Source organism: Muscardinus avellanarius (assembly GCF_963383645.1).
Source record: "Muscardinus avellanarius genome assembly, chromosome: 13".
In the NCBI taxonomy this organism is placed as follows: domain Eukaryota; kingdom Metazoa; phylum Chordata; class Mammalia; order Rodentia; family Gliridae; genus Muscardinus; species Muscardinus avellanarius.
In genome coordinates, this window is record NC_137799.1 from 12,348,341 (window position 1) to 12,367,926 (window position 19,586).

At 41.5% G+C, this 19,586-nt stretch overlaps 1 protein-coding gene across 5 annotated transcripts in view; it reads left to right on the plus strand.

Moving 5' to 3' along the window:
- The window catches only part of DENND1A (DENN domain containing 1A), a gene marked incomplete at both ends in the record, with an annotated part of 564,729 nt that overhangs the window by 279,636 nt on the left and 265,507 nt on the right, over window positions 1-19,586 (plus strand). For all 5 annotated transcript variants that reach the window (XM_080708699.1, XM_080708698.1, XM_080708700.1 and 2 more), the window contains 2 exons: window positions 26-106; window positions 8,072-8,125. In XM_080708699.1, coding sequence (XP_080564825.1) covers window positions 26-106; window positions 8,072-8,125 — 135 coding nt within the window. The remainder of the gene's footprint in view (window positions 1-25; window positions 107-8,071; window positions 8,126-19,586) is intronic.

Sequence of the window (19,586 nt, forward strand, 5' to 3'; positions counted from 1 at the left end):
TTACAAAGCCTTTTATTTCTTTCAGGAAAGTCAGTGGAATGAACTTCTGGAAACTTTGCACAGACTTCCCATCCCTGACCCCGGAGTGTCCGTTCATCTCAGTGTGGTAAGTGGGGCAGAGTAGTAGCTACCCCTGAAAAGGCATTTAATTGTAAAAGGTCTGAGGGAGGCTAAAGAGGATGACTCGTCATCTGTACCACCCCCACTCCCACCCCCAAATACTCTGAGACTTCTGGGTCAAGGCAAGCCAGGGGGGTGGATTTCTTCCTTTCTCTAAGATTCTGCGAGGCCTGGATGGGCTGCAGATGTCTGCAGGCTATTCTCAGCCTTCTTGATCAGGGGCGCTGGGCTGTGTAGTATGCCCGGTCGCTGGCTGCCCCTTCGTCCTGGTCCTGGGCTCCCTGCCACAGCTTTTGTCCACAGTGCTAAGTTCCACTGGCATTGTGATGATCTGATTTCCTGTCCCCTCACTGGGCTGTGACCCTGGAGGGCAGAGAGTGCTTATTAACATGGCGCCTGGCCTGTGATTGTCATCATTTTAATGAATGTCTATCCCCCCTCCACGCACGCACTCTCTCTCTCCCTCTCCTTCCTACTCCCTCCTACTCCCACTCTCACACTGAGGATTAAACCCAGGGTCTGGTACATGCCAGAGAAGTACTCTGCCACTGAACTAAGTCCCCATTTCTTTTTTTATTTTGAGACAGAGTCTCACTGAGTTACCTAGGCTGGCCTGAAACTTAGGCTTTCTGCCTCACCCTCCCAAGTAGCTGGGATTACAGGCATGTGCTACCACACCCAGCTTTTTAAATATTTTTAAATATATGTTTTGTATTCTGCCATGTGCTAGGGTGGAAGATCCTCTGAACTCCCTGTGGGAGATTTCAGTCCTAGTTACCTCTTTGGCCAGTAACCTAGGGACAGTGGTCAAGACCTTTAACCTCATGTGCCTCAGTTTTCTCACCTGTCAGATAAGGCATCAGAAGACGCCTAAAGGATTCTTTTCACATTCTGTTACTGGAATTATCTAATTCCATAGATTGAATCCCTGCAACTATCTTCATTAGAATTCTCAGGTTGGCCCCTTTGGCCATGTAGCCCTTATTATCTAGGAGCTAGCTAAATGTTTAGGGCCTAAACATTTATTTATTTTTATTTATTTTTTATTTTTTTATTTTTTATAATTTTTTATTGTTGCACTGTATTCATACATCATAGTGGGATACAAACTTTTGTAGACATACATGCACACATCGCCCAGTCAGCCCCCACCCAATCCCCACCCCATTCTCTCCCCATCCCTTCTTCCCATGCTTGGCTTAGTGGTTGACATCTAGTATTATAGCAATTTATCCAAAATTAAAAATGATAATCTCACATAACAGTTTCATTTGTCTGATACCAAGCTTTTGATGACTTAAAGATAACATTTCAATATTTATTTTGCTTTCTTTCTTACCAGAGAATATTTTTTTCTATTTTTTTTTAGGTGAAACTATCATGTATTTATATATTTATTTTTCAGAAAAAAAATCTATCCTAATATGGAATATGGACTCTAGATACCCAAAAAGATCTCGAAAAGGAACAAAGCTAGAAGATATATATTTTCTGATTTCAAACTATATAAAGCTACAATAATTGAAACAGTGTAGTACTGTTCTAAAGGCAGATATATAAACCATTAGAGTTAAATACAAGCCTAGAGCTAAATTCTTCCCTATATTGTCAAGTTATTTTTGACAAGGTTTCCACGAACATTTGGTGGTGGAAATAATAATCTTTTAACTAAATATTGTTGAGAAATAATAATTACATGGAAAAGAATAAAATTGGACCCTTACCTAATCCCATATACAAGTATTAACTCAAAATAGATAAAAGACCTAAATATAAATCTTAAGACTATAAACTTTTAGAAGAAAATCTGGGTCATAAAACCTCACAACATTGAAATTGGCAGTGATTTCTTGGTTATGATTTCAATGGCATAGGCAACAGAAGAGTATACAAACTCCTCCCTAAAAAATAAAAAAATATTGTATATCCAAAGACAATGTAAACAGAGTTAAAAGTTACTAATAGAATTGGATAAAATATTTCCAAATGCTATATCTGAAGGTATATTAATATTCCAACTAGAAATCCTAAAAATTAACAACAATAAAGGCAAACAATACCATTTAGAGATAGGTAAAAGACTAACATAAATAATGAATCTCCACAGATAACCCATCTTAGTTGTCTGTTGGATGGAAAATCTTGTTTCTCTGGTTCTGGTGTGTGTTACCTATTTCTTCTTTGTAGTTAATCTCTTTGAGTTTTTTCTCTAGTGCTGGTTTTGAAGACATAAATTCCTTCAGTTTCTGTTTGGCATGGAAGCTTCTTATTTCTCCATCTAATTTGATAGAAAGTTTTGCTGGGTAGGAAATTTTTGGCTGGAAGTTGTTTTCTTTCAGAGTTTGGAATATGTTACTCCAAGCCCTTCTGGCTCTCATGACTTGGTTTGGGAAGTCTGGAGTGATTCTAATTGGTTTGCCTCTGAATGTCACTTGGTCCTTTGTTTTTGTTGCCTTTAAGATTCTCTGCTTGGCTTCCACATTGGTCATTTTGACAATTATGTGGCGTGGGGATCCTCTTCTCCGATCCTGTCTAAAGGGGGTTCTATAAGTTTCCTGGACCTGTGTATCAACCTCTTGCTCTATGTTTGGAAAATTTTCTGCTATTACTTCCTTGAAGAGATTGTTGATCCCTTTGGTTTCACTTTCTTTTCCCTCCTCTATTCCAATTATTCTTAGGTTAGCTCTCTTAAAATGGGCCCATATTTCTTCAATATCAGATTCCTGCTGTAGGATACTTTTTTCTAGATTAGAAACTATGCGTTCATTTTTGGAATGATCATCTTCTAAGAGTGAGATTCTGTTCTCCATGTGTTCTAATCGGTTGTTTGTGCTTTGAATTGAGGCCTTTACTTCATTAATTGCATCCTTTATCTCTTTTTGGCTCTCTCTGAGTTCTTTTCGAAGTACCTCTATTATTTCTACAGTTATTTTCCTGATTTGATCTTCTAGAAATCTCTGATTTTCTGTTTTATCGGGTTCTGATGTTGTGGCGTTGTGGGCATTCATTGCTCCAGTGTTATTCCTCTTTCCCATGATTTCAGAAGTTTGTGCCTTCTCTGGGTTCTTCCCTTGGGTTATTATGACTTCACTTAAGGTGCTCTGGATCTCGAGTCTGTAGTATCTCAGACCCCACTACTCCTTTACTGGGTTGTATCACAGAGTCTCTGACCCAGGGAGTCGATAGAGGCTGCTTTAAACTATGGGGGGGGTGCCAGGTTGCACGTTCTCCTATGGTGTGATATCTCTGCCACCTCCACTCCCCCAGTGGGTCAAGTCCCAGGGAGTACAGTACTGGGATTTCTCCTCTGTGGCCCGCAATTTGACTCACTGTTCTTGAGTTCGCAGATGTAGCTGTACTGGACTCGGTGAATTCGCTGCTGCTGCTGCCGGTGGCAATATGGCGCCGGTGCTACGCCCTCAGCCGTGAGGCTGGCGTATTTCTTCTTGGTTTTGATTTCCACTCTGAGTCCCTGCAGCGTGTGCTGGGCTCAGCCACTGGGAGCTTTAGATGCTCACTGCGCTGAAAAATCCCGCCTGGCTGTTTCGCAGTGGCTCACCTCGGCTTGCTGTAGCCGTCCGGTGAACTCGCCGCTGCCGCCGCGTCCTCAGGCATGAGGCTGGTGTATCTCCTCTGTGGCTCTGAGCTCTGTTCTCAGTCCACTTTCTCTCTGGAGCCTGGTGATTTTTTTGTTTCTCTGGTGATGGTGTGTTCTGGCTATGAAAGGCGTTGATTTTGTGGTAATGGAGATTTGGTTCTTAGCGGGGCTCTTAAGCCCCGCTTATCTCAGTCGCCATCTTCCCGGAAGTCCCGGGCCTAAACATTTAGAAAGTGTTTTTTTTTTTTTTTTTTTTTTTTTTTTTTTTTTTTTCAGTTTCATTAAAACCAGATACAGTGTTGGTGTTCAGTGGCAGAAAGATATCTACCTCCCTATGGAAAATTAATATTTCTCATAGATTTTTTCAAAATGTTGATAAAATTAGAAGCCATATTACTATAATAACTAATAATAGATCTAATAATGTATTAAGTTCCTAATTTACGGTAAATATCTATTCTTCCTTTGCATGCGTGTGCGCATGTGTGTTACTGGGGATTGAACCCAAGGACAATATTCCCAAGTCTGTTTTAGTTTTTAATTTTGAAATATGGTCTTGCTAAGTTGCCCTGGCTGACCTTGAACCTGGGATAGCCCTGTCTCATCCTCCCAAGTACTGGGATCACAGGCGTGGGCCACCATGCCCAGCTTCTAAATATAGAGTTCTAGCACACAAGACACAGTTCTACAAAGTAGATACCAGCATTCCCCCTTTGTAGGTGAAAGGTTAGAAAGGAAGAGTACTTGCCCAACAAAAGCCATGTGCTTGGAAATGTCAAAAATTTGGGTTTTTCAACCCAAGGCCAATTTAAAGCCTATGTTCTTTCCACTGTGACATGTGTGTTCAAAGAAAGGAGGGAAGTGAGGGAGTAGGAAGGAAGGAATTTATAGGTTTTTTGTTTTGTTTTTCTGCGTATGTGTTGGCTTATTTTAATAAAGCACAGCTCCATCCATTTTCCTGTAATTGTGTTTTTCTTTATGGCTGAGTAAAATTCCATTGTGTAGATATCCCATAGTTTTGCAATCCATTCATCTGACATTGACATCGGAATGGAGGTGACAGTCCCCAAATCTCAACTGAGTTTAAACGGGACGCATATGAGCTGGGCATGCGGTGCACCCTGTGATCCCAGTGCATGGGAGGCTGAGACAGAAGGATCACAGGTTTGAGTACAGCCTCTACAACTCAGTGAGACCCTCACCAACCTAATGGAACTGGAGAGCATTATGCTAAGTGAGATTAGTCAGTCACAAAAATAAGAAATCGGATGTTCTCCCTAATATGTGGAAACGAGGGAGAGAATGGGTCATAGGAGAAACTCTAGACAAAGAAGGGGATACTGTAGATGAGCAAATAAGGCCACCTAACTGAGGGGATGGGAAGAGGAAGAGGGAAATTCTCTAATGTACATGATGTATGTTCAGAAACATATCAGTGTCAATTACTAAGCCAAACATGAGAAGGGAGGGGGAGGAAATGGGCGGGAATTGGGTAAGGAGTAACTGGGTGATGTGTGCATGTATGCCTCCACCATCTTGTACTCCATTAAGATGTATGACTACAGTGCACCAATAAAAATATCAAAAATTAATAAAGCAGGGAAAGCTATCTTGGTCCAAACAAATGTGCTTTAGTCCTGTCCCTGTCATTGCCGAAGCTCCGCAGCCTTGCCTTTGCCTCTGTCCCTCTTTCTAAGCAACTGAATCTCATGGCTTTGGTCTGTAATGACATCTGACAGGAGCTGCGGAGGAACTCGGCTGGGTCACCAGCTGCTTGGGACAAAGGGCCACTCCTTCCCCCAATGGCTGCCAGGCCTCTAGGACAAGCCATCTCGGGGGCAGGAGGAACTGTTGGGGTGTGCAGCTGTTTCATGCCAGTGGACTCTAGGAATGTTTTTGACCTCCCCTGGTCCCTGGCATTTCATGGGCGATGGAGCAAGACAGAATCTCAAAGGACAGCTCAGGGACTGCTTGATTTTGGAATTGCAATGGCTCACTATTTACAATCCACTGCGTCTGTAAAGGCAGATCCTCCCCCCCGTTGCTAGGAATTTCTGTCTCCAATTGCATTTCCAATTTTGAAGGCTAATCTCATCTAGGCTATAAGCCCCAAAATGTTAATAAAATATTAATCCTGGACTTTTTATCTTTAGTTGCTCTCTACAAAACGGTATTTCCACTTGTCTGATACAGGTGATGGAGAAAATAGAAGTTCAAAGTAGCAGTTGAGCAGTAATAAATTTGCATTAAAATACCCCTTACTGATTCCTAGGCATTACTACTTGTATAATATTTATTCTTCACAACCATTTTCGAAGCAGACATTATGATTCCCACGTATAGATTCTAAAACTGAGGCCCATGCTATGAAGCGTGATGGCCTGAGCTCACATCACCACGTGAAGGACTCACAAGAGTTTTTCACTGTGCACAGTCACTGCTTGGTGACTCCACCCCAAGCACTTCTGGGGCTTAATATTTCCTGAAGCTCCCTTCCAGCCATGTGGTGTAGAAGTTGGTATTTCATGAAGTCAAATTTGAATCTTGTGTTTTACTTTTCTCATTTTAATCCTTATTATTAAATTAAACTGGTTGTTGAGTAGTTTCCATGCTGTACCATCTATTGTGATACTTTCTGGTTAATGTTTTGACACAGACACAAAGATATTGAAATAATGCATTGCAAAAGTTTTTTTTTAAAAATCCTTATAATGTTTTTTTAAACTTTTTTATTTCTGTGGTACTGGGAATCAAACCCAGGGGCATTCTACCTCAGAGCTACACCTACAGCCCTATTGTTTTGTTTTGTTTTGTTTTGTTTTGTTTTGTTTTGTTTTGAAACAGGGTCTTGTTAGGTTGCTGAGAGCCTTGTTACATTGTTTGTTGAGGCTGTCCTTGAACCTGTAATCTTTCTGTCTCAGCCTCCCAAGTATTGGGATTACAGGTGTGCACCACAACACTGGCTCTTATTTTTTAATTTTGAAACAGGATCTTGCTAAATTACTGAGGCAGGCCTGGTACTTGAGATCCAAGTATTGGAACTACAGGTGTGTCTCACTGTGCCTGGTTTGATTTGTCATTTTAAGTTTTATTAGCTATGATTCACACAAAGTACATGTATAACAGGAAAGGGTGTAATTCTCGTCATATGGGTCCGATTCAATCCTAGTTCTGCTGCATACTACTGTTGGGCTTTCAGACTACCTTTCAGAACATTATTTGTAATATGGAGATACTGTATATATGTTTAAATTTATTATGGAAATTAGAGATAATATTTATAAAATACCTGATCTAGTCTTCCATATAGTGGTGGTTCAATAAATTTCTATAACATTAGGCAAGTAGATCATATTGTTATTGTTATTGTCATTGTTACAACTGTCCGCAGGGCCTCTCACTTCAGAAGCCTATACAGATCATTCTTGTAGAGACCTAAAATATCTTGCAATTACCAAGAATAAGGGTAGGAGAGGACTTCCTGAAATGCCACTTGCGGGGAGGTCCAGGATTCAGCCTGGACCGTGGTTCAGCTGACCCTGTCTGTATGCGGCCTCTCCTGGCTTTTACAACCCCATTATTAACTGGCCACTGCCAGGCTCTTTCCATTCCTGCGTGCCATTGTCCTCTGTGTCTTTAATAGCAGCGGAGGCAGTGTCATCAGTCCAGCCTTTCGTCATTTAACTCAGGAACACACACTTGTTACTTACCTGGAGATGCCTTACTCAGAGTCTTTGAAGAGGTAGATTTTTCAGCTCCTGAGTCTCCAGCTCCCTTTCTGACAGTCTCACTGAGAGACAGAATGTGCTTAGTGGACAGGTTCTCTACCATCGGCCACCTGCAATGGCCTCAGCACAGCAGTCCTTCAGCTAGAGTTGTCCTTAATATCATTTGAGTCTTCAGGATAGATTTTGACCAAAGTTTAGAGATGGATGGAATCTTAGCTGCTCCAGTGAAATGGCAGGTTTGGTTGACTGAGACCAACACTGAGTGAATCTAGTGCTGTTTGGTCCTTAGAGTCCACTTGCCTTGTTGAACAATAAGTTAGGAAACCTGCACCGATCATATGTTCAGAAACCCACAAATACTGTGTGGGGAATTTAGTCTTTAACCTTTGTGAGCTCTTCATATTTACATATACACACAGACATATACATATACATCCTGAAAAGAAGTTCATCTCTCATAGAAAAGAACTCCATCTACCAAACTTATGATTTATGTATCTGGTTTAACCCAACATCATCCTAAAAAATATTCCATGGATATTCCCTGGAATAAGGAAATATCTTCAGCAATGTGCTTTTTAATGCAATCTTGCAAAAATATATAGCTTGTGCTTTTCTTTTTCAGCATTCTTACTTTACTGTGCCTGATACGAGAGAACTTCCCAGCATACCTGAGAATGTGAGTATTTGGGAAGGAAATAATAAATTTTTATTCTTCTTTGTTTTCTATTTATTTTTATGCTAAAGGCTATGTTTTAAAATGTAATTGTAAAAATAGCCATTTTATAATTTTTAAAATGGGTGAATTATAAAAACCAATATAAAAAGAAAAATGCAGTATAAAAGTGAAAACAAGATGACATATGAATATCAAGACAAGCCAGGCATGGTGGCACACGCTTGGAATCCCAGCATTTGGGAGGCTGAGACCGGAGGATCGCGGTTTACGGCTGGCCTCAGCTACTTAGGCCCTTTGCAACTCAGTGAGACCCTGTTTTAAAATAAAGAAAAAAAGGCTGGGGGTGTAGCTCGGAAGTAAAATGCCCTTGGGTTCCATTTCCGGTACTGGAAAAAAAAACTATCAAGACAAGGAGAGAGATTATTCTTATTTCTCAAAGGTAATCACCTATTGACATCAATGCCCAATGCCTCATTCCAATCTTTTTTTTTTTTTTTGCAGTACTGGGGATGGAACCCAAGGGCATTCTTCCTCATCCTACCTCTGAGCTACACCCCCTACTACCCTAGTTTTTATTTTTTATTTTGAAACCGGGTTTCACTGAGTTGCAGAGGGCCTCACTAAATACCTCAGGCTGTCCACAAACCGCGATCCTCCGGTCTCAGCCTCCCAAATGCTGGGATTCCAAGCGTGCGCCACCACGCCAGGCTCATTCCAATCTTTTTAGGATGTATTTTTTATCTAGTTGAAATGACCTATTGCATGAGCGTATTTTCCGTTTTCATTCAGACGAGTCGGTCAGCTCCCTACACATTTCATGTGCTGGTGCTTTACTGAAGGACGTCCTCACTACTGTCCATTTAGCTCGCTTCGCATTTCTGCTGTCTACAGAAAATGTTGCTATATAAACAGAAATATCTGTGCAGAGGGTTCCTGGGGTAGATTTACTCAAGTAGAATTGCACTTCTACTTTATACACTTCTGTATTCACTTTTCAGAGAATTAAGTGTTAGTGGGTGAAGTGTGAGGGCCCCCAGCCTCACCTCCTGAGGACGTAGGGAGTGGACTGAGGTGTGAGGGACACCAGGCCCATGTGTGCACTCTGAACAGCTGAATGACATGTCCAGCCTTCTGGCATGTTTTCACTGTTTTACTATGATTCTAAATAGTACTGTGCCAAATCAAATACAGAATACCTGCCACTGGGGCACTCAGTTACTTTTTTTAAAAGTATGGTAAAATGCATATAACATAAAATGTATCACTTAACATTTACTGTTTGAACCACTTTAAGAAATCTTAGGTATATGCCGGGCGTGGTAGCGCACGCTTGTAATCCCCCTGCTTGGGAGGCGGAGACAGGAGGATCTCGCTGGTTCGGAGCCAGCCTCGCTGGCTTAAGAGACCCTGTTTCCACATAAAAAAGTTTAAAAAATAGGTCTGGGAGTGTAGCCCGGAGGTAGAAGGGCTTCCAGGAACCCCAGTACCACACACACACACACACACACAAAAGAAATCTTAGGTATATTCATATTGTGCATTCAAGCTCCAGAAATCTTTTTATCTTGCAGAAATAAAGCCCAGTGAACAACCTCCCATTCCCCTCCTCCCGCAGACCATGGCAGCTGTCATTCTCCTTTCTATCTCATTTTACTGCTCCCAAGTACCTCATATAAGTGAATCTTAAGTTTGCCTTTTGTGCCTGTCTTGTTTCACTTAATATCTTCAAAATTCATCCATGTTATAGCATATTTCAGGATATCTTTCCCTTGTAAGGCTGAGTAGTATTTCATTGTATGTATAGACCTAGATTTTGTTTATCTATTTATCTGTCAATGGACACTGGGTTGTTTACACTGTTTGGCTTTGTGTATAATACTACTTTAAACATTAGTGTACAGATATCTGAATCATCACTCACAATTCTTTTCTGAGAGTATATTTTATGGCTTTTTAAAGTGGGCTTATTGTGAAGCAAGGCCGCTATTGAGGTCTCCGAGGCCGAGATCGGAGCCTGCCGAGGGGTCAGGCCGGTGCCAGGGCCAGCGTGGCCGGGATCAGAGCCTGCCATGAGGCAAGGCTGGTGCTGGGGCCTCCAGGGCCGGGATCAGAGCCTACTGAGGGGTTAGGCCAGTGCCGGGGCCAGCGGCCAGCATTGGAGCCTTCCATGAGGCAAGGCTGCTATTGAGGCCTCTGAGGCTGGCATCAGAGCCTACCGAGGGGTTAGGCCGGTGCTGGAGCTAGCGAGGCCGGCATTGGAGTCTGCCGTGAGGCAAGGCTGGTGCTGGGGCCTCCGAGGCCGGGATTGGAGCCTGCCGACGGGTTAGGCCGGTGCCGGGACCAGCGGCCTGCATTGGAGCCTGCCGTGAGGCAAGGCCAGTGCCGGGGCCTCCAAGGCCGGGATTGGAGTCTGCCGAGGGGTTAGGCCAGTGCTGGGACCAGCGGCCGGTATCGGAGCCTTCCGTGAGGCAAGGCCGTTATTGAGGCCTCCGAGACTGGGGTCGGAGCCTGCCAAGGGGTTAGGCTGGTGCCGGGGCCAGCGGCCGGCATCGGAGCCTTCCATGAGGCAAGGCCGCTATTGAGGCCTCCAAGGCCGGGATCGGAGCCTGCTGAGGGGTTAGGCCGGTGCTGGGGCCAGTGAGGTCGGCATCGGAGCCTGCCATGAGGCAAGGCCGGTGCTGGGGTCTCGGAGGCCGGGATCGGAGCCTGCCGAGGCATTAGGCCAGTGCCAGGGCCAGTGGCTGGCATCAGAGCCTTTCGTGAAGCAAGGCCGCTACTGAGGCCTCCGAAGCCTGGATCGGAGCGGTTAGGCCGATGCCGGGGCCATCGGCTAGCATCAGAGCCTACCGTGAGGAAGGCCGGTGCTGGGGCCTCCGAGGCCGGGATTGGAGCCGGCTGAGGGGTTAGGCTGGTGTGGGGGCCAGCGAGACCAGAATCGGGGCCTCCCATGAGGCAAGGCCGCTGCTTGAGCCAGCGAGGTCTGGATCAGTCCACCGGGTAGCCAGGCCACTACTGGGGCCGTCAAGAGTGGGATCGGTATTTTCAACGCAGCATGCACAGAGAAATGTCACAGAAAATTAAAACCAGATGCTTCCCCTAATCAGCAATAACTAGGAGGAAAGGGGCAACAGGAAGTGGTCAAGCTATAGAAAGGGCCCTATAGTGAAGCAATTAAGGTGACCAATCAGAGGGTATGGAATAGGGGAGGATGGAGCCTCTTTAAAAAGCAGGAGGTACATAAACATATGTATCAAAGTTAATCACCAAACAAGCATGGGATCGAGGGAGAGGGAGGGAGTGGGATGGGGACTGGATGAGGGCTGATTGGTGATGTGTGCTTGTATATCATCTCAAGTCTTGTATTCCAATGTGACGTATGATTACAATGCACCAATAAAAATAAATTAAAAAATAAAAACAAATTTAAAAAATTTTTAAAAGTACTTTAAAGTGGGCTAATTGTAGATTGCCTTAATGATGTTGAGATATATTCCTTCTATTCTGATTCTCTGCAATGCTTTTATCATAAATGGATGTTGGATTTTATATTTTCTTATTTACCTCTCTTGCCAAGCTTAGGTAGCAATTATAATAATTATTCTCATTTTATAAAATGAAGAAACTGAAGGACTTATTATAAAGAAGTGGTAGAATCAGAATATCCTCTACTTAGAGCCATGTCTTTTACCTCTAGATAATTCTATTGAAATGACTTTTTTTTTTTTTTTTTTTTTTTTTTGCGATACTGGAAATGGAACCCAGGGGCGTTCTACCTCTGAACTATACCCAGCCCTATTTTTTTATTCTTTATTTTGAAACAAGGTCTCTGAGTTGCAAAGAGCCTCACTAAGTAGCTGAGGCTGTCCTCTAACCGTGATCCTCCTGACTCAGCCTCCCAAATGCTGGGATTACTAGTGTGTGCCACCACGCCCAGCTGAAATGATTTTTTTAAAGTATAAAATCAAGAAGAAAGTGTTCCCAGACTGGCAGAGGAATCCATTATGAGCCAGAATAGGAATATCTGTGATATACAGGATGTGATCACTGATACTTCACAGTCAATTTATATATAGACAATGGAGGAACCAAGAAAAAAAACCTTCCTGCAGGAAGTACAGATACAGCAGCAAAGATCATTAAAGAACAAGTAACAAAGGGCTAGTAAAGGGTATTTTCAAATTGCATGGGACATTTTTTTCTTTATCATTTTGATAGTGCATAGCAATTATACACTATAGTAAGGTTCAGTTTGATACAAGTATACATGAACGCAGCCCTTGGTATATTCGCCTCTACACCCTACCCTGCTCTCTCCCCCTGCCTCCCGTACACGTCAGTGCAGTTGGTGGGAATGCCTTCATATATTGCCACAGTATCATTTGAACTTTTCCCTTCCTCGGTCTCCCCTCTCTCCGTCTAAACTTCCTCCCCCTTCCCCTTTCACTGTTACAGGTTTTTCTGTCTGTCATTTGAATCCCTTGTGTTTCCTGTTTCCTCTCTAGCTTGCACACGTTACAGAAGACAAAGCCTGGCACTAGCTAATCTCACTTAGCATAATATTCTCTAGTTGTATCCGTTTTTCCTGCAAGTGACACGATTTTGTTGTTCTTTATGGCTACGTAGAGTTCCACTGTGCGCATATACCACATGCTTCTCATCCGTTTATCTGTCAGCGGGTACCTGGGTGTGCCATAACTTGGCCATTGTGAATCGTGCTTCTATAAACGTGGGTATACATTTATCACTGTAGTACTCAGTCTTTAATTCTTTTGGAAAGATATTGAGGTATCTTTGAGTCATATGATTTTTCTCTTACTGGTTTTGTTTCATGGTTTTGTTTTTGTTTTTAGTGATACTGGGAATTGAACCCAGGGACATTCAACCTCTGAACTACAGCTCTAACCCTATTTTTTAGTCTTTATTTTTGAAACAGGGTCTCACTAAGTTGCGGAGGGCCTCACTAAGTAGATGAACCTGGATCCACGAACCTGGATCCTCCTGGCTGAGCCTCCCTGCGGGGATTATAAGTGGATGCCACCACCCCCAGCCATTTCTAGTTCTTTGAAGTGCCTCCTAACTGCTCCATGCCAGTTGTACTGGTTAACAACTCTACCAATAGTGTATACGAGTTCTTTCCCCACATCCTTGCCAGCATTTGTTATTGTTTGTATTCTTGATGACTGCCGTTCTAGTGGAATTAGTTGTAACCTCAGTGTAGTTTTGATTTACATTTCCCCAATTACTAGTGATGTTGAACATTTTTCATGTATTAAGCAATTGTATTTCTCCTTTTGAAAAGTTTATTTTCAGTTTTATTGCCATAGTACATTTATAAAATTTAATTATTTACCAGATCACTATAAATTTTCAAAGTAAAATAAGTTAAACTCTTATGGGTCACTATATACTATTGCCATAATATTAAACCAGAAATTAAAACTAGAAACTTAAAACAGCAGTTGGGTTAAGAAGGTTAAAAGAATTGAAATTGGACACTGTTGAGAAATAAATGACAATGAGAACATTAAACAACAAATACCTAACAGATATAGCCAAAACCATACTCGGGGGCGAAATTTATAGCTTTGAATGGTTTCATAAAAATAATGAACTTGGATTTTAATTGAAGTTAGAAAAAGAATAGCAATAAAAAAGTCAAAACTAGGACAAGATATAATTTGATTTATTAGAATATATTGTTAAAATAGAAAGTCAAGACTTTAAAAATCACCCAAGCGTGGTTATATACACCTGTAATACAGTACTTGGGAGGCTGTGACTAGCGGATCATAGATTCCAGAATATCCTCAGCAATTTAGCGAGACTCTCAACAACCTAACAAGACTGTTTCAAAACAAAATAAAAAGGGCTGGCGGTGTTTCTCAGAGGGAGAATTCCCCTGGGTCCGGTCCTTAGTACCACAAAAAATAAAATGACTTTAACAACTGAATCTTTAAAAGAATAAAATAACCTTAAACATAATAAATTTGAAAATAGTAAAAACAGAAAACTTCCCAGAAAAAATAAATGACTAAAGTCAACCTAAGATGTACAAATACAGGATAGCAACTTGGAAAGTTAATAAAACTCTGTCGGCTTCCCTTGTTAATATATCAGGGTCAGGTGGTTGTATGGACCCATTCAAGGAACTGATCATTATTACTTCAATCATTCTGCTTTGTAGAAAACATACGTATGTGTATCATAGAAAAGCAAAAGCAAGCATTCAGAATTTCACATCTCAGAGAATGTCATTTTCCAAGTTATACCTTCCTGTTTTTGAAAGTAGTAGTTTTCAAACTACACTTCCTGAAACCCTAAAGAGGCTTTGAGACCTCTGGCTAAGGGAGACAGATGGCTGACTGATGAGAAGACTAGATTCCTGCTTCTATTTTATTTAGAACAGTTTATTTCTACTGCTTGAGATTGGATAATATTTTGTTTGTGACAAATGGGTGCCCCCCCCCCTCCTCCTCCTCCTCCTCCTCCTCCTCCTTCTTTTTTTTTGGCAGTATTGGGGGAAAAATTTAGAGCCCAGTGTGGTGGCTCCGATCTGTAGTCCCAGTACTTGGGATGCTGAGGCAGGAGGAAACCAGGTTTAAGGACAGCCTCAGCAAGAAGTGAGACTCTCATCATTCAAGACAGACCCTGTTTAAAAATAAAAATAAAAATGGGGCTGGGAATGTAGCTCTGAGGTAGGATGTCCCTGGGTTCAATTCCCAGTACCAAAAATAAAAAATAAAAAATTTTTAAAATTCTAAAATTGTTTAGAAACCTTATTTTAAAAGTACACTATGGGGATCATACCAAATATATACCTTTTTAGCTGCTTTTTATTGTAATATACTGATATTTTAAACATTTACCTGTATTAAAATTCTTTACAAAAATCTTTATTTTGAAAAATTTATATGGCAGTACATATTAAAAATAAAAAATAAAAAGCTCCCACTACCACCATCCTCTCTCTCAGATTCAGTTCTCCCTCCAGAGTATACTGAGCGTTCTTCCAGACCTTCCTCTATGAATGTGCACTATTACATAGTGAGTATCTGTGTGTATTGTAGGTATTGTTAAAGCATAAATGTGATGGTATTCATATTGTTTCGCCCTCACATTTTTTGTTTAATATATTCTACAAAGCTCTTCATCTAACTTTTCCATCCCTTTTAATACTTTTTCATTGGCACTTGAACTGAGGGCTTCATACATGCTAGGCAAGTACTCTACCACTCAATTATACCCCCAACCCTAGGAATATTTTTATTTAACAGTATTTTTATTTTTATGAAAGCAATGCATGCTGCCAGGCGTGGTGGCGCACACTTGCAATCCCCACGCTCGGGAGGCTGATTCAGGAGCATCGCACAGTATCTATCTGAAGCCAGCCTCAGCTACTGAGTGAGGCTCTCAGCAACCTAATGAGACCCTGTTTCCAAATAAAGTATAAAATAGGTCTGGGAGTATAGCCCAGAGGTAGAAAGCCCCTAGGTTCTACCCCCAGTACCACCAAAAAAAAAAAAAAAGTAATGCACGCTAATGGCTTAACAAAATCATGCAGTACCGCATAGTAGTTTATGAAAATCAGTAGTTTGCAATTTCTCCATACTGCTAACACCAAAGAGGCAGTCACTTAAATACTAATAATTGTAGTATTTTTCTTCATATATTTTTTTTTTGTGTGTGTGTGTGTGTGGTCCTAGGGATGGAACTCAGGGGCCTCTACCTCTGGGCTACGCCCCTGACCTACTTTATATTTTATTGTGAAACGGGGTCTCACTAAGTTGCTGAGAGCCTCACTAAGTAGCTGAGGCTGGCTTCGAACCCGTGCGATCCTCCTGTCTCAGCCTCCCAAGCGCGGGGATTACAAGCGTGCGCCACCACGCCCGGCTCTTCATATTTTTAATGTGTTCTTATTGCCATGCCTTAATACTTTACTGTTTTGTGGGATACCTATTGATATCCTTACGGAAGATGAGAGCTGAGGTCTTTTACCTGTGGCCTGAGGTCTGATTACCCTCCCTAGAAACACATAGCCACAAAATGACTTCTCTCACTCATTATTTCTCCTCTTTCATTCTTCCCCTATCTTTGGAAGAGTTTTACATAAGTCAGTAGTTAATATTTACACTTTAGTGAACATGCGGAAGCAGGTAGTAGATTAGGGCTACATTTCCCTTCTGGTACAACTTTTTGTTCTGTAAGAGTTCTTGGGTTTTGCGTCTTACTCGTCTTTGATTGATTCTATTCTCTCATTTTGTTGAAATATTCTTCATAGGTTCCTGAGAAAATATTGTGTTGGAGGTAACATTTTTTAAAACTTGCATTATTGGAAATGACTTAATTCTAGTCCAGATAGTTTGACAAGTGTGGGGTTTTCATTTGGAAATCTCCTTTAGAATTGTGAAGGAGTTGCTTACTGATTTCTAGCTTTACTACTGCAACTTAGCCATTCTAGTGTGTGTGTGTGTGTGTGTGTGTGTGTGTGTGTGTGTGTGTGTGTATGTTATGGTACTGGGATTGAACCCAGGGACGTATTACCTCTGTTCTACACTTCCAGCCTTTTTTATTTTATTTTTTAAATTTTAAAATAGGGTCTTGTGATGTTGCCGAGGCTGGTCTCAAACCTGCAATTCTCCTGCCTCAGCCTCCCAAGTACTAGAATTTCAGATGTGCTTCACCACACCTGGCCCTGTCAATAATTTTATCTCTTTTTAATTTTTAAAAAAAATTTTTATTGGTGAATTGTATCTATACATCATAATGGGGTAAAAATCTTGTGTAGACATAAATGCACATCACCCAGCCAGCCCCCACCCAGTTCCCACCCTTCTCCCTCCCCATCCCTTCCTCCCATGCTTGGCTTAGTGGTTGACTACGGTATGAATAAGTACCTCGTGTGCTTTAAAGAGCTTCCTTCTTCCCCCTCCCATCTCCACAGTTAAGTTGCCTTATTTGCTCCTCTATGGGATCTCCTTTTTCACCTGGAGTTCCTCCTATGACCCCTTTCACCTTAGCTTTCACATATTAGGGAAAGCTCCCAATTTCTTACTTTTTGCGACTGACTAATCTCGCTTAGCATAATGTCCTCCAGTTTTATTCATTTCCCTGTAAATACTGCAATTGTATTTTTTGATGGCTGAGTAAAATCTCATTGTGTACATATCCCACAGTTTTGTAATCCGTTCATCTGTTGATGGACATCTTGGCTGCTTCCATAGTTTGGCTATGGTGAATTGTGCAGCTATGAACATAGATACACATGCATTACTTTGGTAGTTTGGTTTCTTTTCTTTTGGGTAGATACCCAGAAGTGGCATTGCTGGGTCAAATGGTAGATTTGTTCCCATTCTTCTGAGGATCCTCTATACTGTTTCCCAAAGTGGTTGCACCAATTTGCAGTCACACCAACAATATTTTAGAGTTCCTACTTCTCCACATCCTCGCCAGCATTTGTTGTTGTTTGTGTTTTGAATGGTTGCCATTCTAGTTGGGTTAAGATGAAATCTTAAGGTAGTTTTGATTTTTTAATGATCCATTCTCTTCTTCTAGTATCTAAAAATTGCTTAGTGATGTTTCTTCATGAATCCATTTTCATCCAATTCACTGGATATTTGATTATCCCATTCTGTATAGAAACTCAATGTTTTTCAGAGCTTATAAATTTTCTCAAACTATTTCTATGAAAAAAAAAACTTTATTCCTCTTTCTCTTCTGTAGTAGAATTTAAATCTTCTGTATTGACCCTCTAATCTTCCTCCCTCCCCCTCTTTTTCATGCCTCTCTCTTTAGTCTTTTACTTTCTTCAAAAAATGTTTCATCTTTTTGAATTTCTTATTTTGGTCATCAAATGTTAATATTTTTTCTGAAACTCATATTGCTAGATTTTACAAATTGTTCATTCCTTTCTTTTTTGTTGTTTTTTTGTTTATTTTTAAACAGTGTCTCACTATGTTACCATGCTGGTCTCAAGCACATGAACTCAAGTGCTCTCCCACTCATCTTTTCAGTGATGGGACTACAAGCACATGCCACTGTGCCTACGCTTCTGTATTTTCTTACTCACTGTGTCTGGCTTCTTGGTCTTCTGTGTCTCTTATTATAGAGGCTTTCTGCAAATTATTGTCCATTCATGCCTAAAAGTGAGACATTAAACATCCAGCCAGACTCTGTACTCCTGATGGAAGCATGGTACCTGGTACCTAGCTTTATTAGAGGGAATGGGTTCTGAAGCCTAGAACTGGTGTGACTATTTGGGGCATGTGGATTCTTAAGAAATCAGAAGCAGAAACTCTTCCTTTTGACTTCAGTTTTCTCTTGCCGGGGTAGTGGATGCACCACTGCCAGTGTTCGGGAAGTTGAGTGGGGTGATGCATTATGAGGTATAAACCTCCATTCAATCCTGTTTTTTATTTAGTGTTTGACTGCCCATCCTCAGCTCTACCTGGCCTCTACGTGGCATCCCCAGGCCTTTCTGGTTCATTTCCTCTAGATAGTAAACATTTTTTCCCCTTGGAGAGTGCAGAGGCCAGCTGACCAGCTGAGGGAGCGGAGAGGAGAATCCTGGGATTGAATTTCTCCTGTTTTCTTTTATCCCTTCCCCTCTCCTTCCACCATTCTGAGTATCTCCACTTCCCGCACCTTTTCGTGGTATGAGTTGACAGTAAATAAACATCTTGCTACTGCCCTGTGCGCCCACCTTAGCCTCCCTGTCCAGTTGTTCTCAGCTGGAGGAGGGCCTTCCCTGTGCCCACACCAGCTCCGTGGACTCTCCTCACTGTGGGATAGTAGCACCCACACACACTCACCGGCCTGTGTCCGTGGGAACCCGAATATCTCCAGGCATTGCCAAATGCCCCCGAGGGGACAAATAGCCGGAGGCTGAGAAATACTTTTTTAGTCACATCTGCTTTTTGACCTCTAAAAATTTGATATCCCTCTTTCATTATTGTCTCTTATCCTGTTCTTTGGGATTCATGCCTTTTAACATTCTTTTCCTGTGACTTTTTATGGGAGGGTGATATCAGGAGAGAGAAAAGAAAAATGTATTTTTTATCCACCATACATTACTGTGTTTTAACTATGCCTTTTCTACTAATAGACATTTAGATAACGCTCAGTGTTCCTCCATGATAAATAATGTTATAAGAATCGTTGTCCAGGTTAGGCTCATCTCTTTTATTTTTATTTCGAGAACCAATACTTTCTTAAGAACTTAACTGTAGGGTACCTGAAAGTTCTGATTATTTATTTATTTGTTTGTTTCTTTATTTTGCGGTACTGGTGATGGAACCTAGAGGCATTCTCCCTCCGAGCTACAACCCCTGCCCTATGTTTTATTCTTTTTTTTTTTTTTTTTTGGTAGTACTGGGGATGGAACCCTTCTACCTCCAGGCTACACTCCCAGACCCATTTTATATTTTTTTATTTGGAAACAGGGTCTCACTGAGTTGCAAAGGGC